This window comes from Anopheles darlingi, chromosome X, assembly GCF_943734745.1.
Source record: "Anopheles darlingi chromosome X, idAnoDarlMG_H_01, whole genome shotgun sequence".
Classification (NCBI taxonomy): Eukaryota; Metazoa; Arthropoda; class Insecta; order Diptera; family Culicidae; genus Anopheles; species Anopheles darlingi.
The window spans coordinates 2924495-2950040 of NC_064873.1; the positions used below are offsets into that span (position 1 = coordinate 2924495).

At 49.1% G+C, this 25546-nt stretch overlaps 1 protein-coding gene across 1 annotated transcript in view; it reads right to left on the reverse strand.

The window, feature by feature from the left end:
- Positions 1-18989, reverse strand: part of LOC125955940 (putative lysozyme-like protein) — a 40788-nt gene extending 21799 nt beyond the window's left edge. Inside the window, exon 1 of the mRNA XM_049687305.1 lies at positions 18938-18989. Coding sequence (XP_049543262.1) covers positions 18938-18943 — 6 coding nt within the window. The 5' untranslated portion in view covers positions 18944-18989. The remainder of the gene's footprint in view (positions 1-18937) is intronic.
- Positions 18990-25546: the final 6557 nt, after the last annotated feature.

Genomic DNA, 25546 nt, shown 5'->3' on the forward strand with positions numbered 1-25546 from the left:
GGCCAAAAGCCCCCATAATGCTCGTTCGTTCGTTATGAATATGATATGCTAATCGATCGTAAAATAGGCGAAAAAGAATGAATATGATTACTAATCGATGTAAAACAGCGAATTCCAACACATGCGAACAAAAACTAATTTTTGTCATACATCTGTTCTTTCTTTATTTCGCTTATATATCACTTCTAAAATAGTGCGAGTATTTCTCCTCCACATATTGAAGTTTGCCGTCGCAAAACCTTCTTGGGGTATTATTTTAAGTCATTAACACAAGTGTTGTTTAGAAACAGCGTTGAGAATTAATGTAAATACAGAAATTAGATGAAAAATGGAGAAATCCTCAATATTTCATTAAAAAAACATCGAAAAATCGGTAAAGAAGAACCACGAGGAATAATTTTCGACTGGTTTAATATTTTAGAGACCTTGTTTTTTCCATTGCTACCTGAATTTCTGGCGAGCCGAGTTTTTGAGAAAACTAAGCTTGAATTTTTCTCTTTTTCATATGATTTTGAGAAGTGTCATTTTTGTTTAAAAACTGTAACTATTGCTATACTTTTAAACCATAAAGAGCACTGCAAAATATTCTACTAACCTCGTAGATAATCTTTGCATACCCAAAACACAGGTTGTATCAATGCACTGTTGCTTCTTGGGTGATCCGGTGCTTCAGAGGTTCCCTGATATGCTTTTAACCTTCACCCCCGCCCCAGCCGGCGTGTGTTCGCAACGTTGCATGAACTGCCCGCATTATCGCGTTTTGTTGATCGATACAACGAAATTGATTGACAACATCTCTGCCACACTCACACACACAGACACACACACACACACAACCACACGCTTTCATAGTGGACTAGCAGACGGTGATTGTGATTGCATCGTGCTGCGGGCCACAAGCCAGCCAGCCAGCCAGCCACCCACAGAATACAAGACAAGGTGCGCTGGAACTGGAACGCGAAGGTGGTGGTGGTGGTGTCGTGGCGGTGATGGCGGAGCGCGCACCAAAGTGTCCAAAGTGTCAATCATCGCGTTAATTAATTCCAAAATCAACCTCGAGACTCGCTGCCGCTGTTGCTGTTGCTGCTGCTGCTGCTGCTGCTGTGCTGTTGTTTTATTTTGGGGGCAGGGTTTCGGTTATGGGAGAGGGTGCAAAAGGGTCCCTTTTCCACTGGGGTTGGTGTGGGTGCCGATCAACGCCGTAATGGCATCGTTACGGTTCCCCGTAACAGCCTTTTTGGTGCGTGAAACCGTTTTTCACTTTCATCCCCAGACAGCAGCAGCAGCAGCAGCGAGATTGACAAGACGAGTGGCTGCTCCCCTCCCAGTTCCTTTTGCCCGCCACTTTGCCCTCTAGCTTGGTGAATTTTCTTTTGCTTCTCCTGGAAGGGTATTCCACATCATCCGCTTTTCCGATTTACAGTAATAGTGTCTGCGTGTTCAATTAGCACGCACAAAAAGAGAGAAAGAGAGAGAGAGAGAGAGAGAAAAGAAGCGAGAGAGAGAGAGAGAGAGAGAGAGAGTGTGTGTCGTTGTGTCGGCATGTTGTCCTGGGGAATGATAAATGGTGTCCTGTCACGACGCACTCACCGAGAGCCGTTCGGTGACATCAGGAAGAACCACAGAAGAACCGATCGATCGAGCTGGAGCTGCACTCCCATCTCCCCTTTTTCATCTCCTCATATGACCCAAAAAACCGAAGCTACTCACGCACACACACACACACACACACACACACACACACACACGTGTGTGTGTGTGGCCGGAAGAAAAACAGTAAGCTCCGGCTTCACCGTCGTACCGCTGTCATCACTCAGCTAAAATACTTAGAAGTAGGAAAGAAAAATGGAAAGTCACAACTCCCCCTTCCCCCTCCCCCCAACGCATACCACATACCCTTCGTTCACAAGCCGGACCCCGGCCGGGGTACCGCAATCAGTCATCATACCCGGCTTCCAGCTTTCTCGAGTGGGTCCCAAAATTGAACACAAAATCCCCCCCCAAAAAAAAAACCCCCCGGTAGACCGACAAACACACACACACACACGCACACACAGGTGCACAGAAGAACATGTAGCAGTAGCTGTCTCTGCCGAAATGTAGAAAAAAAAACTCGCCCCCCAAAAAAAACTGCTACTTGCTGCGCTGCGGCCACTCATGGGCCGCATTTTCCGCAAAAACTTTTCCACAGGGGAGGAGGGGAACTTCAGGGACCGACCAGCTGGAAAGGACCAACTTTCTGGAGAACTCCATTCACCTCAAAGGTCGTGCGCAAAGGTTATGAAAATGCGTTGTTGCATCCCCCCGGGGGAGGAAGTTTTTTTTTTTGTTGGGGGAGTAGTTGGGAGTGCACCGATGCTATCGGATATCGACATCGATGCCAAAAGTACGCCGTATCCCCCCCTCCCCGGGATCATGATCATTACCGTTACGGTCGTTGGACCACTCGGAACGGAACTGCAACCCCTCTCGAGAAGGACCAAAGGGGTTGTCAAAGGCAGAGAAAGAGAGAGAGTGAGTGAGAGAGATGGAGAAAAGAAGAAAAGAGAGAGGGAAACATATAAAAATGTCCGGGATGGTTCCGAGGATTTGATTAAAAACCCAATTCAGTGCATCAAAGACATTAAGAGGGGCCGAAGCGGAGAGTGGAGGGTGGGGAAGGATGATGGCCACCACCAGGCAGACGTGCGGATGGCGTACCGACTTCGAAATGGGCGAGAAATCCGGTTATGGGTTTTTCCCGTCCTGCCCGGGGTCCCGGTGTGGAGATTATGTGGAGACGTGTGGGTAGCACTTACTACTACTACTCCGGGAGTGCCATCCATGCTACTACTGCAGTCCTCTGCTACTGCTGCATGCTATCCCGAGGATCATGTTGCCAGCACACCCTGGGGGAGGGAGGCAGGGCACGTAACAAATGGTCTGTACATCACACAATGAGGTTTCACTTACGATACACGGAAAACCACGATGCACGCGCGTGCATGTCAGTGTGTGTGTCGGTGTGTATGTGTGTGGGCATACTGCACCCTGCAGGAAACACGGCTCGCCGATCGGAATCGGTAGATGAAGGGTGAGGGGACGGAAATTGGAATGCTCGTCCTTACACACCGGGTCATCGACGACGTCATTATTTTAGGAAGCTTCTACATTGTACGCGCAGGGAGAACACACACCAATTGCAACAGCTTACTCTCCAGCTGCTGCTGCTGCTCCAGATCCAGATCCAGGAGAATGCATAAAAAGGCAGAGGACCCAAGAAGTGCCGCCCGAGGGCGCCTTCTTCTTATCCGAGTCATGACACACGACACGACAACGACGATGACAGCGACCAAAGGGGACCCCGCTCCCCCTCCCATGGGAGGGTATATAAGTGTCATCCCACACAGGCACGGAACCTGCAGCACTTTGCATGGTGTGCGCGCATTAAAAACGGAACGCGATACCAATAGCAAATGTGCATTAGGATGTGCCCGGGATGAACGAGGCGAAGCATTATTATCCTTTCGTCGGGCGTCGGGTTTTGGACCGGTATTCCGGTGCAGTGTCCGTGCCCGTGTCGTTTGATGGGGATTTATCGTCGACGACACTAGCACATACACAGCAGCAGCAGCAGCAGTGGCTCCAGTGGAGATGCACTACTGCTAGTGGATTGCAGGACTTGCAGTCCATCCACTGCAGAGAACGGCTCCATTGCTGGTCCATTACAGGACAAGAACAAGGGTGCAGGTGGGGGTTGCAATGGGGAGCAACGAAACGAGCAAAAATCGAAGCAAAATCCATTCCTATCGAAGCTAAGCTGCTGCTGCTGTTCGGTTGTCCCAGCTGGAGATTTGCAAATTGTGTGACGTCTCACCGGTGTGTGCGCCCTTTTCGTTGCCGCCGCCATCTTGAACACGCCCTCCCCTCCCTCTAGGTAGGTAAACTTTTTGGGGGCGGCATTTAGAAGGCGAAGCCATTGTTGTTGTCCGATTGACGTCGGTGGTCTCCTGCAGGAAAATGGTCGAAGGAGGACGAATTGTGAGGAGGAGCCTGTCCCCCCATTGGTGCCGTGTTGGTACAGAAAGACCCGGTACGGAACAATGGCGTGGCCACCAGCAACCAGTACGGTTTCCAAGTAATGTAATCAGCAGCAGCAGCAGTAGCAGCAGCAGTAGCAGCAGCAGTAGCAGGAGCAGTAAGAGCAGCAGCTACCTTCTGCAGATCAAATAAAAGAGATAACAAATGAAGTGGCACACCCAATGGCATCCAACCAACAAACACACACACACACACACACAGCCACACAGCCATAGAATTCACACGCCAAGCTAGGCGATAAGAGATGAGAACCGGTCGGCCGTCAGTGTCTCGGAATTGCAATCCGGACTAGCACGCGCACACAGACACACACAAACCGGGGCCATTGATTTTGTGCAAATTTATGGGGATTACATCGATGACGGAAGCAGCAGTAGCAGCAGCAGCAGCAGCAGCAGCACCGGGCCATCGCCTGTCATCGATGGCATTTTCCTTGTCAAATCCTCACCAGCTGTGCAAACATTTGGCTATCGCGCTCGCACAGCACAGCACACACACAGCGCGCTGAGGCGTCGCCTGTCCAGCGGCAGCTTGTTGCTTGTTTCTGCTCCGTCTGCTCTGCGTTCTCTGCCCTCCTTCACCGTCCATCTGTGCTGCTTCTCGCAGTAAATCCACGCTAATGTATTCCGTAAAATCGACTCCCCCAAAACACTGGTCCGCGTGCGCTCCTGCAGTCGCTGTCGCTTGTCCCCTTGCCTGTTTCCCACTAACTGCACACACAGACACACACACACAGAAGGTGTACCTCGACCCCGGCTTCATCGAAGATGCTGCTGCTGCTGCTGCTGCTCCTCGTACTGGGCGCCTGGCAAAAGCCTGCTCAATCACGCCCGAATCCAATTTGTATTCCCAGGTAAAACCCCTCAGTGGAGTGCGCCGGTGTGTGTGTGTGCGTGCGCTTCTCTGTCCTCTGTCCAAACGGCGCACCTTCACCGATCAAGCTTCCAGCTTGTGTCCAGCTTGTGGCTGAGGTGTGCTCTGTGCGCACATGTTTCTGTGTGTGTGTGTGTGTGTGTGTGTGTGTGTGTGTGTGTGTGTGTGTGTGTTTGATGTTCTCTTCCGGGCTTAGCAGCCGCTTTAGTAGGCATTACTGCCTGCTGCCTGCTGCCTGCTGCCTGGGCCCTGGGTGGACAAAATACTGGATACTGAAGTGTGTGGGGCAGCAAAGAGTATCGATCATGGGACGCCACGGTGTGTGTGTGTGTGTGTACTGAACTGACGCTGCTGCTGCTGCTGCTGTCGAGTCGTGTCGTGTCGTCGCCTCGGAAGTCGTAGTCGCCTGCCCAATTGCCCGGACGCAAACGTGCCGAACGGTGTGTGAAAGTAGTAGCCTCTCTCTCTCTCTCTGTCGTCGGCGAGTCTCTGTCTCACAGCGCCCATCATCCAGGCGGTCGCCTTCAAGGGGCCAGCCAGTAAAGCACTCCAGTCCGTCCGGCCAAACACGCGGCACCGGTGTGTCCACTTCATCCCGTCCCGTCCCATTGGTGAATTTGATTTGCTCGCTCGGGGGCAGACCTTACCCCCACTCCTCTTCTGTGTATTCATTGGCGCTTCCGGGTGTTACAGGTCCCCCCCTCGTCGGCCCTCGGCCCTCGGCTGTCGCTGTCGCTGTCGTCGTCGGGATTGTGTTTGGAGGCACAATATTGACTCTACTGTTTCACACACACTCCTTCGCACGTACACCACACCCCGTACTACCTAGCTAACCAGTAGTGCCAGTGAGGGGCAGTGGCACCGAATATGAGACGCCACGTCGACGAGCTGCTGCTGCTGCGAGAAGTATCGAATCGAGTGTAACGGAATGTGTACCCGACGTAGTCATCGACGCCTATGGTTGTTCTACTACCCCCGAGCGACCAAGCTAGCTCTCTCTCTCTCTCTCTCTCTCTGTGTGTGTATTTGCCACTTGCAGGCCCGATAGAGGCAATTCTGTAGCCCCAGAAGAAGAGAAGAAAAAAAAGGTCCAGCCCAGCCTAGACCGATATATATATACCGGACCATCACTTTCGGGGAACGGTCGCCCGAACGTCGGGGGCGGTGGCGGCTGGTGGGGGTTGGAAATTCGATCTGGACGGCTCCATTTTGCTGCCCCTCCCCGGGGGGGGGGGGGGGGGGTGAGGTCGGCCCACGCTGCCGGTAAGCCGGTAGCCCTACTACTCCACAGCCCCTGACTGATTGGCCAAAATGGATGACAACAGTGGTGGTGGTGGTGATGGTGGTGGTGTGCGGTGACTGTTACCATCCTTCTTCTGCTCGCTCCGGGCTCCGGGGCTGATAAGTACCGGGGGGTTGTAGTAGTAGCTAACAGCCTCCTCATCGTCGTCGTCGTCGTCATCATCATCGTTGTCGTCGGCGTCGATGTCAAGGAGTTTTCCGCTTTCTTCCTTCAATTTCTCACTCTCTCCCTTCTCTCCCTCCTCTCTCTCTTGCTCTCTCTCCCTCTCTGTCTCTCTCCCTATCGTTATCTGCGTTGGATTTGGTATTGTTTTGCTTCCGGGCCCAAGGATGAAAGACAATCACACCAACAATCACGTACACACACACACACACACACACACACAGACGCACACGTGCGGTCGGTAGGTCACCTCGCGACCAAAAAGGGGACCTCCAAAAAGGAGGCCTGCCTGCCGGGACCCATAAATCGTGGCTCGTCTGGTGGCAGCAGAAGCCATTATTTGTGTTTCCCTTCTGCCTACCGGGTACTATGACAGTATCTGTGTCCGGTCCCGGTGTGTCCGTGTGTGGCATTGGTTTTACGTCCGCGATTTCCAACACCACCAGCACCACCACTCGGTGTGTCTTCCGGTGGTTCTGGCAGGATTTTTAGCGTGGAAAATGCTGCTCACTTTCCACCAAATCCACCCACACTGCGATCGGATGGAAAGTCGATGGTGTAAATGGAGCAAAATGGAGCGATACGGAGCGGAGATACCGTTCGAAGCGAGAAGAAGAAAAAAAAGCAGGCATCCAACTATTACTTCCGTGCCGTAGTTTAATTGAAATTTGTTTTGCTCTCTCGTCTCGAACAGAAACAGCGAGTTTGTCGTCGTCGTCGTCGTTGTCGTCGTCACGCCGGATGTTTAATCGAAACCGGCGAGCGAACCGGGAGTGTGTTTGGTGTGCGACGCGACGAGCGCAGTTCACAGTGAAACCGGGCAAAAGGCCCAAGTGTACATCGACGACACGACACGCCACCGACGCCACCGATCGTCAGAACACAGATCTGAATCTGTCTCTTGATGTAATGATCCTCCTCTTCTCGCTGTTTGGCTGCACGTGTGCAAACGCTAGCGCGCGCAAATACACGGCCAAAACCCTCCTGCTGTAAGCACCAGGCCACACTCTTTAGACACACACACACGAGCACACGAGCACACCACTTGGGGAGCTCGTTTGATGTGGAATCGAATCCCCTGCCCGCCGACGAGAGAGCTAGCTCCTGATGTCTTTTTACTGATTAGTTGTCGCGCGATGTGTCTAAAGGATCGCGCCATGAATGAGCAAACAGCATTCGAAGAGCAGCGAAGAGGGCCGGCAAACACACCATCAAAGGCCCTGGATAGATATTCGCCAGTCCTAAGTAGGAAATGGCACGGCGGTGGCCTGTGATGTGTGATGACGTGTACGGCAACTGCCAGACAATAACAAAAATAAAAGAAACAAAACACGAAACCTAAACACAAAAATGGAAGAAAACTCCGTGAAGCAAAATCTGTCGGAAACTATCACGTTGACAGACCTTCGGTTGGCTGACAGGCTTCCAGGATGCAAATTACATTGCAGTGCCTTCAATTTTTTTGTTTTGCTGCCGCAACAGCTGCTGTTTGTATCGCATCCATACACCATATATTAAGTTACATTGGCACCGTGCCGCACTAAACGGCACACCCCCCCACACACGCTCAACTTTTATTTGCCAATACTTTGCCTTACAAATTGATTGACGGCTCTTTATTGATCGTGTGTAGGCACTGATTGTCAATTAAAATAAGCATCGCTCAATTAAGGGGGGGCTTCGGTATTTTTTTTTAATTCTTCGCATTTAATTTTTACATTTTTTATCATTGCTTATCCTTTCAAGAGTATTGTGTGAAATTTTGAGCTCAATCGAAGCAAAACTGACAAAGATATGGATTTTTGAAAATCCGCCTTTCATACAAAGCTCAATGCATCTCGCGACTTTAAGGGGAGGCTTCGGTTTTTTTTTTAATCCTTGCATTTACTTTTTACAATTTTTTATCATTGCTTATCCTTTCAAGAGTATTGTGTAAAATTTTGAGCTCAATCGAAGCAAAACTGACAAAGATATGAATTTTTGAAAATCAACCTTTCATACAAGGCTCAAAGCAACTCGCGACTTTGAATCGCGTTTTCCCAAAAACCAACGTTTTCAAAGACGTTGCCCATCGTAGCCTGAAAACTAATGGACCGATCGATTTGAAATTTTGAACACATAATCTGCAGACTATTTGCTAGGTAGCCCGGTCGAGTTTTTATAAAAATTGTTGATACTTTTTTTTAAATAATTTTTTCAATTGTGTAAGTGTCGTTTTTTGAGGCAATATCGAAAAAAGAATCACTTTTTTAACTTAAAAAATCTGCCAAAAATTGAAAAATGAGAAATTCAACAAAAACTTGACGGGGCTACCTGAATAAACTTATAATCTAACAAAAGAATATTGATTTGTATATTTCTGATGACCCAGCACGTGGCTACGCTAGGCACCGCAAAAAGTAGATTTTTGCAAACTTGCCTTTCCAAATTGGATGCCATGAACGTAGTTATGAACAAATCTTCCCCAAAAAAAAACCAAACATTCTTGAAAAGTTGTTGTTTAACATAAGATTATTTTGAAAAAAAATGATTGGACGGTTTCTTCACTAAAAGTTATCAAAAATAAGCCTTGTTGTTTCCCGAAATAACCAAATTATAGAAATAACCAAATTATTAAATTATATAGAATTTCAGAACAAAAAAAAACAGCTGAAAATATACTAATGAGCCCCGAAAAATTGACACCGTCTGTCACAGCGTCATTTTGAATCGGGGTTGTTATGATATTTCAGCTTCAGCTGGAAAAACGGATTATTTTTGTTTCAAAATTGAGCGTGTGTGGACCCCCTTAACACCGGTGGCTCATGGCTACCAGGGAGGCAGAAGCAGAATAGCGTGGTCTGGTCTAGAGAAAAGAAAGAAAAACACACACACTCACACACACCGGAAGGGTAAACTAATCTTAGCGTTCACTAACAGGACACTCCTGCATCAGGCGACTACGAGGACGAGGAAATGGAGCAAAGAAAGCGTACCACCGGACTGGTTGGCTGGCTGGCTGGCGGAGTGCTCCTGGTGCAAAAACAGCAACTAATGCCGCACCCTACCCCACACCCTGCTACACACCTGTTTGCCGAGGTGTTCGAGAAGATAATTGTTTTCCACCGTCATCACCACCGCTTGCCCTTTCGCTACGGTTACTGTTGCTGTTTTAGGTTCGTGTGTTCGTGTGTTCGTGTGTTCGTTTGTGTGTGTGTGTGTGTCTCTAGGCGCGTTGTCCTCAATTAAATCGTCGCTTTCACCGGGCCCACTGGCTATTATGCAGTAGACAAAGCAGTGATTTTAGCACGGTATTTAGCCGCGACCGAAAATCGGATTGCCACATTACCATACACACAGGGCGCCGGGGCTCATACCCAGCACACAGGAACCAGGAGGGTGTGTCTGTGTGTGTCTATGTGTGCTAGTGTGTGTCAGAGCTATGGTTGGTTGCTTTTGGACCGGATTTTCCGTTAATTTTTCGCCCTTTCAGGTTTCAGTCCCTCCCGAGTCCGGGACTGAAAGCCGCACGGCGGCCAAATGTCTGCCCGGGGAGATGGCGCAGGCGGAGAATAAGCGAGTGGTAGGAGGCACGCTCAGCAGGACACTTTGATCTTGTGCAGCAGCAGCAGCAGCAGCGACAGTAAATTAACGCTTCCAAATCTTCAATTCAGCTTCAGCGGCTAGAAAGCCGAAGATCGGAGAAGATGAAGTAAAACCCCCGCCTGCCACCCCTATGCACACCCCTAGGGGGTGTACCGGTTTTTGGGCGGGGGGGGAAAACATAAAACACACACTCGCTCGTGGCTCGAGCATTTCGATGTAAGCGGCTTGTACGTAAGAAGTGTTCCCGAATACTTTGCAGGCAGGTGGCTCGCCCCACCTTCCCCACCTAGCGAACAAGCTTTCCAAGGACAATGTAACGCATTAGAGCTGGCTGGCTGGCTGGCTGGCTGGCGTACAGCTGAAGGACTCGGCGCTGTCGATGATGAGCATTTATGGGCTGATTGAAAGCAGCGTCAACCCCTCTTCGCGCCTGATGTGCCTGAGGTGCTTTGGGGCTTCTTGGTGAAACATAAGGCATCCTCTTTCACACACACACACGCCAGCCTCAAGGCCGCATTTTCATTCCACGTTTTTCAATCCCGCGGGATCCCAGGCAGGAAAGGAAAATTCAATTTTCCAACACTCCCAACACGATTAACAACCTCCACTCACTCACTCATTTGAGTCAAACCGCACTCGCAGACGCAGGTAGCCACAAAACGTCAGAAACGCACTAAACAGGCTGTTCGGTTTGCCGTTCGGTTGGCTTGGTGTTTCGAGACGATTTCTGTTTTGTGGTCGCAATTAATTAGACATACAGCTCGTACTCGTACCAGACCATCTTCAACCATTCATTCCCTGCATCGCGTCCTTAAGGATTCGCCGCTAAGGAGCATCCAAACCATGAGGCATGAGGCGGACAGCGAGGTACACGGTTGCTCCAAACTAGATGTTACTGATATCATGTTACTAACAGTTTCGGAGTACATCCTATTTTTGCCCAGTTATTGTGACTGACAGTGTGTTCTCGTACAAAGGATTGTGATGATTTTATATCCATTGTACGATTGGAATGAATCCAGGATCGCTTTTTAGATATTTTCCAACGTAAGCAGAAGCAGAAAGGCGTAAAAAACGCGGAAACTCTTTTTTGAGGGAAGGTGTGTGTGTGTGCCATGAAAGAGCACTTCAAAGTATTATCTGTTTTCTTATGCTTCTGAGCTGAGTATTACGTGGATAGCAAGCATCATAAAGCAACGACGTGCACCATCTCATCAATAAAAAGCAACACAACTGAAAATCGAAATGTGTTGTGATAAATTAATAAAAAAAAAATGACACAGATGATTAGTTTTGATAATTAATGCCACTTTTACCTGTAGTGAAAACCTCTTCTGGGCACATCCTGTAATCCATGTGGTTGCTGATTATTGATAAAGCTGCTGCCGCTGGCGCTCTTGAAATCAATTAGCGAGCGGCAGCAACAGACGCGCCGCGCAACACACAGACATGTACTTCACATCGATTATTGATGGTTGCCGGCGCCGATGAAATGGTGATTCGTGATTCGTGCGAATCCTCCTCCTTTTGCTGGTAACCGGGGGGGAATGGCCCCCCTTCCACGGCTCCCCATTTTTCACACTCGATATCACGGGACGCGATGAAGACAAATATCGTTTTCGGTGCGTGCGTGTGCAAGCTGCCACCACCATATAATAGGCCAGCTACGATGATGATGAATGGGTCTGGGGGTGGGTTGGGGGGTGGGCAATAGGCAAGCCAGCAGCAAACAGCATCTCCACCATCACCGGCAGAAATGAATGACTTGTTTATCACCAAACGAGACACACACACACGTATAGAGCCCCTTTTCTTCCCTTCGTTTGCGGTGTCCTAGGAGCTACCCTGTTGCTCTGGTCGGTTGCCAAGGTCGGTCCGGCCCGCCGCAAATTCAGTTGTCGCCGTTCTCGAAGGGTCGTCCGCCGCCTCGGAATTCGCGTGGCGGTGTATCATCGGATGACGATGGCATAATAGCAACGCAATAATAAGATACACTGTCACATTCAGCCCGCAACGGTCGGCAGCGTCCGGGACCCTGGGACCCCCATATTTTCATATACCAATACACACCACCATCCCCGAAATGTCGCCAACCCAAGAGGAGGAGGCGACAGGCGATCGTTCGTGCCGCATTCCGTGCGATTTAATGAAGATTTATTGGATCCGGATGATGATTAGTGTCGTCCACAACCGAAACAACCGAATGATGATATGGCCGATGGCCGCGGCCGGCTGTTTTGGGGCGGGATATCGATTTTCAGGGGGTGGCCAACCGAACAGCACACACACACGCACACACAGCGTCGATCAACAGAAGCAGACAGAAGTGGTGGTGATCGATCTGGCCGCCTTGAGTGTTGATTGTTCAAAACCGTTCGATGAATGATCTGCGCGCACTCGATCCATCCATTACAAGGTGCTGTGTGTGTGTGTCTGTGTGTGTGTATGTGCCAAAAGACAAAAGTACAACATCGTGCACCAGACGCTGAGACCCGGAATTCTGATGAAGTGAGAAAGTTTGGTGCCATAATGAATTTGAGTTGCAATTCTGCAAATCATTATCAGCCTGTCGGCGCGCCTCTAACGTGTACGCGTGCGGTTGTTGTTACACGTACACACTGGCCAGTGGCCAGTGGCGTGACCGGAACAGCCCAAACAGCTGTTGCAGGTAGCGTCGTGAAAGTGAAGAAGAAGAAAAACAAAAAACCTCCAAAAGGATGGAGACGATGATTGAATCATCACTTTTTGAGGAAAAAAAAACGAAACGAAACACCACAAACACCGCAATCGGTCACGGGACACGTTTGTAATGTACATGGCCCCGCGGTACCGGCCAAGTGTTTACACAGGAAGCAAAACGTGTCGTGTTTTGTTGGAGCTTCGGTTGAGGAAGAAACAGAGAGAGAAAGAGAGAGAGAGAGAGCGAGAAGGCGCACCGTCACAACACCCGGCACAGCGTCAAGTGTTTATTGGTGTATCAGGCTGGGGGTGCTGCTGCTGCTGCTGCTGCTGGTGGTGACGGTTTCTTCCGGGTGCTTCCGTTTTATTGTTATTGGATTGCACTCAACAACGCGCTACACGTTGTACGTTGGGTGTAGACAGGGTGTGCGCTATGCTATCGCGTCTCGTGTGCGTGTGTGTGTTCGTGTGGAGGCCGGAAAAGGGAAGGAATTTATGTTTTGCCGCATTACTACCAGCACTAGTAGTCGATGCCGCAGCAGCAGCAGCAGCAGCAGCAGCAGCACCGTCCTATTGAAAGCAAAACAGAAACCACGCAAACGATGGTCGCTTAGGCTGCTCGGGGGGTTTGTGTGGCCGCGCGGAGAGGCTATATTTGTGTAACCACTTGGTAGCTTTATTGCCGACCGCGTAGCCGCGTTTTGCAGAAAATCCAATTGAAAAGTGACCAAAAAGCCGAAGAAGCGGAAGCGTTAGACACAATAATCTCACGCAAAAAAAAAAAACACTCAACAACGAGCCATCTTAACGAGACAGGCATAACGCACACGCACACACACGTACGCATGCTGTCAGTCAGTCAGTCAGTCAGGAGCTGCTTATCTGAAGACGCGCTCGCGACGCTCGTACAGTGTCAGGATTAATATCTGAGAGACTTACTTAAATCTTACTGCCCCTTACAAAGAAACATTAGGCAACAGGTATTGCGTTTCTGTGTGTGCGCGTGTGTGTGTGTGCGCCATTCGGGATGGGTTATGTTTTATGTATGCTGCTCGCTTCGCCTTGCTAAGCAACAAGCAACAACGACGACGCGAACGGGAACGGGACACGTCGTTAAGCATCGCATTCGGCCACCAATCGCAGCCACACACACACGCACGCATACAGCTCGTTATGGTTCCTCTTGTGCGATGTCCGGATGTGCGACTCCTCCGTCCGCCTTTTGCCGTCCGCAAAACCAATTGCCAATTTCGTAACATATCCGCTCGCCCTTCTCCATCCTCTCACACCCACCCATCCACCCTTCTTCCCTCCTTCTAGCAAGTAACCATCACTAGGCGTGCGCGCTGCGCGTCAAACTTCAACCAGAACGAGCGGCGGAACATCGGTTCCGGTTCGCCTTCTAACCACCACCATCCACCACACAGCCCCCCTTGGGACGAGCGGGACGTCAATCAAATTAAAAAAAAAAAAGAAGGAAAAAAAAAAGGAAAACCGAGCCCGGGAAGGGAATGTCTATTGTCTACCGGCGCGCGGTCTTCCGGCGACTCCCAGGCGGCGCTGCGATAGCGTTGTGTTGATGAGATTGATACGAACTGACAGATGGAAAAGTCATCCCCGATGGTACGGGGTAGTATTGCCGGGCCCCCTGGATGTGTGTGTGTGTGTTTGTGTGTGGCAAATTCAATTTACTGTAAGGGATCCACACAGGCCAATCCACTAGCAGCAACTCCGTCTCGGCCGTTCCTGGGTCCTGGGGCCCCGGGAATCAGCATCAGTAGCAGCAGCCGTCGATGACGGTCGATTGGTGATGATCGGGAGGACCCTTAAGGGGGGGGGCTTCGGTATTTTATTTTAATTCTTCGCATTTACTTTTTACATTTTTTAATGCATGCTTATTCTTTCAAGAGTACTGTGTCAAATTTTGAGATCAATCGAAGCAAAACTGACAAAGATATGGATTTTTGAAAATCCGTCTTTCATACAAGGCTCAAAGCATCTCGCGACTTTAAGGGGAGGCTTCGGTTTTGTTTTTAATCCTTGCATTTACTTTTCACAATTTTTTATTACTGCTTATCCTTTCAAGAGTATTGTGTAAAATTTTGAGCTCAATCGAAGCAAAACTGACAGAGATATGAATGTTTGAAAATCAACCTTTCATAAAAGACTCAAAGCAACTCGCGACTTTAAATCGCGTTTTCCCAAAAACGAACGTTTTCAAAAACGTTGCCCATCGTAGCCTGAAAACTACTGGACCGATCGATTTGAAATTTTGAACACATAATCTGCAGACTATTTGCTAGGTAGCCCCGTCGAGTTTTTTTTAAAAATTGTTAGTACTTTTTTTTAAATAATTTTTTAATTATGTAAAGTATCGTTTTTTGAGGCAATATCGAATAAAGCATCACTTTTTCAACTTCAAAAATCTGCCAAAAATCGAAAAATGGGAAATTTAACAAAAACTTGACGGGGATACCTGGATAAACTTATAATCTATCAAATGAATATTCATTTGTGTATTTCTGATGACCCAGCACGTGGCTACGCTTGGCAGCGCAAAAAGTACATTTTTGCAACCTTGCCTTTCTAGATTGTAGATGCCATGAACGTAGTTTTGATCAAATCTTCTCCAAAATAGAACCAAATATTTTTGAAAAGTTATGGTTTAATATGAGATTATTTTGAAAAAATTAAGTGGAATGGCTTTTTCACTAAAAATCGTCAAAAATAAGCCTTTTTTGGACCCGAATTTTAACCAAAGCCCCCCCTTAAAGGAGGCGGGGGAGGCGAGAGAGGCTGAATCGCTTCCGCAACTTCAAAATCCATCTCCCGTCCCATCTCGAAAACTCGAAAGAGAGAGAGAGAGTGGTGGAGGAGGTGGAGAAACCGCTTACGGGATTAACGCAAACCTCGGTTTGGCCCAGGGGCTCGGTGCTTATGCCGTGGCGGATGCCGATTGCATAAAATGGGAATGTACATCTTTCTCGCGACGGACGCACCAAAAACCGAGTCCGGTTTCCCTGTGAGTATGTGTGTGTGTGTGTGTGTGTGTAAGCTGCTGCATATGCAGCAGCCAATGCATGTCCACCGAGAGGACCGACACGATGATTTAACATATTTCGTTTCCGTCCGTAGAAAGCCAGCCAGCCAGCTTCCCCCTGTCCAGGTTTCTCCCAAAAAAGGCTCATAACGACGGCGACGATGTGTCCTCGAAGAAAGTGGTCCATCCTTTTGGGTGGACCCGGGCACCCGGCTCTCGAAACCGGTTGGCGCGCCCGGAAGCGGCTCAAAACCTGGCGGCCGTGGCGTGTGAATGTCACGGATGCAATCCATGCGGCGTTCGCGCGATTATCGACGGCGAACGGCTTTCACCTTGCGACGCCACCTGTTACGGCATGTTGCGCTTCTGCCCGGCCCGGCCTGGGCTTCGGGAACACCAAGTTTGTTTTTAGATGAGCTCCAACGATGATGATGATGATGATGATGTTGACGCCGAACAACTTGAAACCATGGAAATACATCTGCAGGATCCGAGGAGTCACTGACCACAGACAGACCACCGGACGACTTCCGAGACACCCGAAAGCCACAAAACATGAGCATCTGCCAATCAACCACAACCTGCTTGCAACTTGGCTTGTCTCGAACCAAGCAAGGACTACAGTGTGCAGCTGTGGCTCGTGGCTCGTGGTTTGAAGCTGCTGCTGCTGCTGCTCTGACCGCATGCTGCTCTCAACCACTTGCTGGCTGGTGCCCGGGTGTCTAATTTGACCAATCATCATCATCATCCGCATCTACCGCTACCCGGGGGCTAACCGGGGGGGTGGGAAGTTAAAAATTCGTTTCGCCATCGTCTAACTGCGTCCGAGCTGGTCAGGTTCGGTGTCGTTTGGCCGCTGGAGCAACGTGCAGCTGGCGACAGTAATCCACTGACCGGTGCCTTACTTGTACTTCTTACTATACTGGCTATACTTATGAATGTATACACCGTGTCCAATATAATCTCATACAAATTTTTGCTGGACGTTTTGCTGGGTTATGGTACATTTACAGCACCTAGCTCAAGTATCGATATTTTTCTGTTAAACTACAGTGTTTACTTAGTATTTTGAGAGTTGGATTGGTCGGTTTTCTGTTGGTGGTCTGATTTTAGTAACGAAGCAAACATTACGTGCCTGTGTTTTAAAAATCGATTTCGGCACGCTGGCCGAGACTTTGTGTTGTTAAATGAAAACTATTTGTTCTAGAGCAAAGTCATAATGACCAAAACGATAGATTGTGGTCCAGAAACCTCAAGGATGTCAAAGATAACTAAAGGAACATCAGCCGGCTTCAAAATGCGGCTAGTGTGATGGTTTGGAGAAGTATTTGCAAGCGCGGTAAGTGACCCCTACTTTTTATTGGAAAAGGCGTAAAAATCAACTCAATGTATTAAAAAAAAGAAGTTTTAGAAAAAAGTAGTGCAACCTAGCTTGGAAAGATTGTACGGAGACGATGATTATGTGTTCCAGCAAGATAGAGCGCCCTCGCACACAGCGAATTTTGTCTAACACTGGTGCAGGAACAATTTAACCAGATTTGAAGCGAAGAATGAATGGTCTCCCAGTTCACCAGATCTTAACCCACTGGACTTTTTCGGTTGGTCGTACATGCTATTAATATTAAACGACCATAAACGGTCCAGTTTGAGACAATCTAAAGCAGCGATAAATAAAATTTGAGATGAAATACCTATGAAGGACGTCCGTGCCGCGTGCGATGGGTTTGAGAAGCGATTGAAACTAGTAAAAAAAGTTTGGGGCCGGAGTAATTTCGAAACATATTTTATAATTAATTAATATAAGTTTCTTAACAAAAAAATGCTCGGATTAAAAACAAACGGCCCATCCTTTAGGAAAATATAGACGATTGAAGTTGTATGAGAATATATTGGACACGGTGTAAATATATATAGATATCTTCGCCACGTGGCGCACGAGTGTCAGTGTCAGAGACTCCCTTTTGGAAGTAGCAGCAACAGCATCACGCAGACTGGCTGGCTGGCTGGCCAAAAGTTTCCGAATTCCATTTGAAACTTTGTCAACGTATCACGGATCACCCTCTCTACTCTCCTCGGTTTCCGTTGGTTGTGGGAGTTTTGAGAGTGTGTGCTGCTGCTGCTACTACGGATAAAACGGATGCTGCTGCTGCTGCTGCGTATCGATTGGATGAGAAGCAGCGGAGGACAGGGCAGGGAAGCAGTGAATCAATTAGGTTGATAACTGTTGCGGCGATCCGGGCGCCCTCTGCCCCTGGGTGCATTACTCGTCAAGAAACACACGCACGCACATACACACACACTCGACCGAGCGAGCGAGAGACTGACGACAGCGCTGAGGAGGAGTACAGCTTTCACTCCTTCAATTGTAGTGTAGCTTGTTATTTGTTGAAGATGAAGATGAAGCAGATGATGATGATGATGATGATGATGATGATGATGATAAGTTGCGAGAGTTGCCGGTCATGAGGGAGGGTGTGGGTGTGAGGCAAGGACGACGTGTGGACACTGCTACTCTCGCTACGCTCGGAGGGTGTATTGAACTGGGGTTGGTTGATTGGTGACGTGGTTGCCTTGGTGGTGGTGGTGGTGATGGTGGCTGTATGATGCAAGATACACAGACGCACATAGACACGCACTGCTCGTTACCCCCTGTCGGTCGCATTACGTATTAAACGCTCATTACCACCCCCCATCCCCCTTCCCTGTGTTCCAACCCCGGGTTTCATCGGCATCGATCACCGGCTCGTCGGCATGTACGATCGAGTTTCACCGAGGCGCCACACACACACACGCACGCACACACCGGATGTACCCCTGATGGTGCTGGTTTGTCTGTCATCAGTAAACCGGCAGCTCCACCCCATCCCGTTTCATCCGCTTTTCATTTCATCCCCCCCGGGCTGCAGAAACGGACCGATGGCGACTCTGGCGCTCGGGTGCGCTGGAGCCGAAACCATCCATTTGGTGGCGGATTGCGGCGGATTGGATAAGCGGGTGTAGTGCGCGAAAGTAGGCTGCAGAGGGGTGCAGGTTCGTAAGGGAGGGGGAGAGCGCGCACCAGAGAGTGGAGGAGGAGTAGGTTTGGTGCGAAGGCGTAGGGCGTAAACAAGGGAAAGCGAAGATGGTGTGGCCATCTCCAAACCGGACCCTAACCGCCACAACACCCCTCCAGACCCTCCCCGCGTTGTACGCAGATTGATCCGAGCAAAATTTACCTTCATTTTGGGGCGGCAAACGGTCGTCGGTCTTGCAATTCCGCGGCAGCAATTTTTCGGCGTTCCGGAGCAGCGTTACACACTAGTACTCGTCACACATGCACAAACACACAAACACACACACGGGGGCGCGCGCGTATAAACAATGACGCAGCCAGTCGGAATCAATTCCCGGCGTTTTTTTTTCTTCCCGCGGTTGATATCACGGCGGCCAGCAGCAGGGTACACAGATTACCGACGTGACCACGCACTCAGGCACAGTACGGCACGGACTCTCTCTCTCTCTTTCTCTCTCACACACACACACGCACGGGAAAATCGCACGCGACGTGCAACGTGAACCGTATCAACTCGCAGGATCGCAGGATATGTGTGGACGGAACGGAAAGTTCGTAACGGTGGTGGTGGTGGTGATGGAACGGCACAACGATCTTGGACCTCTCTGCAATGAAAAAAAAAATGGCGAATAGAAAGAGAGCGATAAGGAATCGGAAGCAAGAAGTGGTAGTAGTAGTAGCTGAAGAAGAATAAAAAAAAACAAACAAAAAGGAAAAGGAAAAATGTCTCCTTCTCTCCGGCGAAAATGTATCCCATCTCTGCTATCAGCAGCTGCGCTGCACGCTCTCCTTCACCTTTCTTTCCCCTCGTGTTTCACACGGTTAAAAATAAATAAATAAATAATGGAAAAAACCAACCAACCAACCAACCAACCAAAACTCCCACTCGCGATGTGCGAGGTGTCGGCACCGGTCCCGCAAAAGACGTTTGTCATCGCCCAGGGAAGGGAAAGAAAGGAAGGGGGGGGGGGGTTGAATGACGATGAATGGCCACTAACGTCGTCACGCACCGAACGAATCCGAGAAACGGTGAACTGTATGTGTTTCTGTGTGAGGTGAAAGCTCATCTGCTGCTCATCTGTGAGGCGCTGGCTGGCTCATCTCATTCGCTGCACCGATCAACTGACTGATATCGATACCGGAAATCATCGCGGCCCGGCCGGCAGATCCCGATTTCAACCAAGGCCAGCAAAACCAAGGAGGATCGACCGACCGCGAACCGGTGCACCGGTGGTACGCGTTACGTCAGACGCGCGACGTCGTCGCCGTCGCCGTCACCGTCACGCCAAACTGTGCCGCGACACAGCGAGAAAACGAAAGTTCACCGCGGTGCGCGATTGGCGAGAGTTACTCAACCTTCGCGCTCGCTGGCTCGATCGTTCGCTCGGCGCCATTGAGAAAAGGGTTATGGTCAGGGAGAAAGTGGCTATCGCGTGGTCGGGAGAGAAAGTGGTTGGCGCATCGCCGCGACGACGCGCACCGTGCTCGATCGGCTCGATGCGCCGCGCCGTGTGCATTGCCCCGTGTGTGTCTTATGCAACAACAACAGACCACATGCAGACATATGTCGGTTCCTGCAGCACTGTTAAGGGGGCTACACGTGTATAGTAGAAGTATACTTCTTCCTTTCTACAGGGGTCGCCCGGGAGGGAGGGACCTTCTAAAAGCTAATGCTCGAATTGATTTCAAATTTGAAAGCCTTTGTTTTTGTGTTTTGTGTGTTTTTTTTGTCCCTCCCCCCGACAGTTTTTCGCGATCATAACAAACACACACACACACACACACGCGCGCTGGCACACACTCCACCCCGGAATCGCAACCGGAACACATTCGCGAATAGCGCCACACTCCAAACCCAAGGGGAGGGATCGAAAAAGGGAAAGTAGGTGAAAGACGAGACGAGGGTGGAAGGCGGGGGAAGGGGTTGGGGCTGGCCAACCTCTTTCTTTGTGTTTTCGTTGTTGTGTTGTTGCTCTCTTCTCGGCAATCTCCCCAAATACACACAACACAAAACACACGCTCGCACGCACACAGACACACACAATGCAATACAACAATCCGGCAACAACTGACCTGCTCCTGCTGGTATCTGGTATCTGGCCGTTGGTGAGGTACGTGATGATTGCAGATGATTGATCCGGGCGCTTTTCTTCTCTCTCTCTCTCTCTCTCTCTTTCTCTCTCTCTCTTTCTCTCTCTCTCTCTTTCTCTCTCTCTCTTTCTCACACCTTTCGCGCTCTCTCTCTTTGTAGCTTAAAAACACAACACAACGTGCGCTGTACGATCGGGCTGCTGGCTGGCTGGCTGACTCGAGCGAGCGGCTATCGAACGTCGACTGTCTGCACACCTGGCCCGAGCACCAGACTTTATAGACGCTCGCGTGGCGTGTCGAATCCGCCTGCCTGCCCTGGCTTGGCTTGGTTCGGTGTCCGTGGCTCGTGGCTCGATGGCTTCGTGGGTTCGTTCGGGGGGGCATGTAGAGTGGGGCGTCCCGCACTCCCGATCGTTCGGCAGAAGGGTTTAGGACAGGACAAGGACAGGAGCCTAGAGCCGCCCTGACAGAATGACCCCTCTGGTCGCCCAAATGCTGACTCATATCTAACACGCACATTAAAAAAAAACGCACGAGGAGGATGAGAATGACCCGAAGGGGTGTGTGCCGCTCGGGGGCGCGGGATAAGAGCCCGGATCGGCAATAATCCGTTCATTGTCCTTGCCGTGCCGCGGAGTCCCCGAGGCCCCGAGCCTCCCTAGTGGTCGTCCTGTGGTCCAGCCGTTAAAATGGCAGCCACTGAGATTGCTAATTAGGTAAACCAAATGACCGTGCAGAAGAGCGCAAAGTCGCTTCGTATGTTAATTGGTGCGCACATACACACACACGCGTGCGCACACATACAAAAAAAAACAACAAAAAAAACTCATCTCCTCAAAGCAATTATCATCCTAAAGCGATCCGCAGCCAGAAGCAGGAAGGGAGGGGGTGTAGAGGGATGGGGTGAGAAGGGGAGAAGGGGTAGTCCGTCAGCTCCTCAGCGTGTGCTCCGTGAGTACTTGTTTGCAGATGAAACCGCGGACGACGACGACGACGACGAAGAAGACGACGATAGGATCGCACAGTACACACTACTGCCCGGCGGGAGGGAGTGGGCTCTAAGTTTACCAAACACACACACACACACCGAGTGAGGAGGGGCCCATTCCGCTAAACCACATCATCGCAAGACGTAGAGCCAAATGGAAAGGATGCTCTCGACCGATGAGACCCCCCCTTGTGTAATCTGCCGGACCGACCGAGTTGCTCTGCATTGCGCATCACGATCAATTTGCGCGTGCGCGTGCGCGTGTGTGTGCGTTTGTGTGAAGGCGATCATTACGTAAGTGCGTCCAAGCCGGGGGCCCGTACGCCCGTTGGTTCTGACGGACATGACATCATCAGAACTGAGCACATTATTTAGCATTGCAGTCGCTGGTTGTATGCAGATGAAGACGAGTTTTTTGTTTGTTTAAAACCGCCGTTTATTCTTGCACAACTGGACTCTTATTCTTCAAAGAAATGGCAATCGGTAGCTCTACATTTTGAGCGTTTGTATCTTCTCTATCTGTATTTTTGAGGTTTTGTATCTTCTCGCATTTTGAGGTTTTGTTCTGTGACGAAGCATTTTCATCGAGCAAAATCATCAGTCTGTTTTATCCTTTTTCGATATTCTGATCGTATTTATGCGTCCATTTTACGGTCCAAATCGATCGAAATGGTTGCTTGTAATGCTCGCTCATAAGCGTTTCGCTTAAGGGGGGGCTTTGGTTATTTCGGGTTAAAAAAGGGCTTATTTTTGACGATTTTTAGTGCAGAAACCAGTCAACTTACATTTTTCAAAATAATCTCATATAAAACTACAACTTTTCAAGAATATTTGGTTCTATTTTGGGGAAGATTTGTTCAAAACTACGTTAATGGCATACAATCTAGAAAGGCAAGTTTGCAAAAAATGACTTTTTGCGGTGCCCATCATAGCAATATGCCTGGTCATCAGAAATATACAAATGAATATTCTTTTGTTAGATTATAAGTTTATCCAGGTAGACCCGGCGAGTTTTTGTTAAATTTCCCATTTTCCGAATTTTGGCAAATTTTTTAAGTTAAAAAAGTGATGTTTTTTCGATATTGCCTCAAAAATCAAGTTTTACATAATTAAATTGTTTAAAAAAAACTATCAACAATTTTAACAAAATCTCGACGGGACTACCTGGCAAATAGTGTACAGATTATATGTTCAAAATTTCAAATCGATCAGTCCAGTAGTTTTCAGGCTACGATGGGCACCGACTTTGAAAACGAAGGTTTTTGGGAAAACGCGATTCAAAGTCGGGAAATGCTTTGAGCATTGTATGAAACTTTGTTTTTCAAAAATCCATATCTTTGTCAGTTTGGCTTCGATTGATCCCAAAATTTTACACAATACTCTTGAAAAGATAAGCATTCATGAAAAAATGTAAAAAGTAAAGGCGAGGATTAAAATTAAAAACCGAAGCCTCCCCTTAAAGTCGCGAGATGCTTTGAGCCTTGTATGAAAGGTTGATTTTCAAAAATCCATATCTTTGTCAGTTTTGCTTCGATTGATCCCAAAGTTTTACACAATACTCTTGCAAGGATAAGCACTCATAAAAAAATATAAAAAGTAAATGCGAAAAATTCAAATAAAATACCGAAGCCCCCCCCCCTTAATACGACCAGCAATTCGGTGTTTTTCAACCTTTTTTTCCTCGTTTCTCACATCCGAATCACCAGTTTTTCAATTCATAAAACCACTCTCTGCACGGCGTTTTCTCGAGAGCATGCTCACCGTAAGTATTCGATTTGATTCTATGGTCGATTAAAAAAAAGGAAGTACAAAATCAGCGATATCCGCATTTTGCAATTTTTGCGAACGAATCTTGCCATTTTGTGCACTATTGAAAATTGTTAGTTGTAGTGTGAAATAAGAACTGTTGCGCCCCGATTATGTTCAAACCGAACCGCCGAACGAAACGAAAGGAATCAGTTAGAACAGGTTTCTACAGTTCCTTTTGACGTGGATATAGCCATAACAACGTGGAGGGCGGTTTCGTATGCATTTTAAAGATGCCCAAAGCTCAAAACAGTACAACGACAACGATACGTAGCACGTAGGATGGTAAGAACGGTAAAGCGGAAAAAAGTCATTTCTGTGTTACTCGCATTGTTGGAGTCTTGTAAGAACTGTTTTTAGGGATTTTTTTTTTATCTGCTTTAGATTCTGCTTCAAGTGATTTTCATAGTCTGGACACAGAATATGATCGTTCCTATTGCCGCTGCAGTCAGCTTATTAGAGCAAGTCTTAACCTTAGATTAGAGCAAGTCTTAGTCGCCTTAGCAGTCGGTTTGTAAGACAGAATATAGGTTATATTCTCAGACTCTAGTTTGCGATGGGTCCAGGAAGCTAGGATTCTTATTGTAGAAAAAAGCGAAGAAGAAGAAAAAGAAAAGACAGCTACTGTGTTGGTGGGGTGTGAGAAATCACGCCTCGTGACCCACTGAATGTTACCTACATAAGCATCAACCAAATACTGGCATCAACCTGCTCGCTGTCATGTCAACTACAGAACCGAGCACAATGCGGAGGGAGATCCCACGCACTACGAGCTAGCGTGTACTGTGTACTGTGTACGGGGTGTTGCACTTAATTGGAAAACCGCAGACGCACCGCGAGCGCAGACTACCACTACCGGAGCAGCAAACGCTGTTGATGGGGATGATGATGATGATATGTTTGCGCCCGAGGTCCCGACATACATTATAGCTCCGACATAGGGCTTCCAGTAACCAACATTAAGCACAACAACGCCGGTGTAAAGCACAGTTGCTTACATCAAAATACATACACACACGCGCGCACACACACACAGCGCTACCAAACGGTAAAGGGACTTCAAAGGAAAGCCAAAGGAAAGCGCCAGCGTGTCGCGAACGGGAACGCGTGCGGTTACGCGCGGTACCTACACCAGCTATAACAGCGCCTCCTCCTCCTTTGCTACCAAGTGTGCCAAATCTCATAAAATCGGCTGTCACAGTGCAACAACCTGCTGCTGCAACGCTGAACGGTGATGGGGGTTTCCGATCTTAAATTCCACGCGACACACACACACACACGCAGAGAGTGAGAGTAGTAATTCGGACGCATTCGATGCGCCCCGTTTGCAACAGGCGGCGACCAAATCACTTCTGTTGTGCAGAGGAAAAAGGAGAGAGAGTGAAGAATGTCGTAAGCGTCGTCGTAGGCCCCGTGGCCAGCAGAGCGCACCGTATTCTGTTATGTGCGCGATCGAGAGTGCGTCGAATGCGTCACTCTCGCCGCCTGTCGCCACCGATGAAGCTGACGAAAAGGAAAACGGAATGGAACGAATTTGTGCCAGCCCCCGTGACGACGTGACGTGTGTGGTGACGCAAAACCAGGGCGCTGGCGCAAAAACAATGGTGGAAGAATGGTGGAAACCAAGAGACAGACCCAGGGACCTTCCTAAGACCTAGGCGAGGCCAGCGACGGACAGTTTCTGTACGGAGGGTGCGCATCGGCCTCGTGCCGCAGGAAAGTTCAAGGCCACACACGGCTCCCCTCCCTCCCTCCCACCCTCCCTTCCGCCCCCACATGTGCTCATTAATCGCGCAAACCGCGCGCGCGCACACTAAGTGGCTCGTAGTGGGGTTGAGCGTTTTTAATTGCTTGGCTCATCAAACGGCTATCGACCAGGGGCCTAGA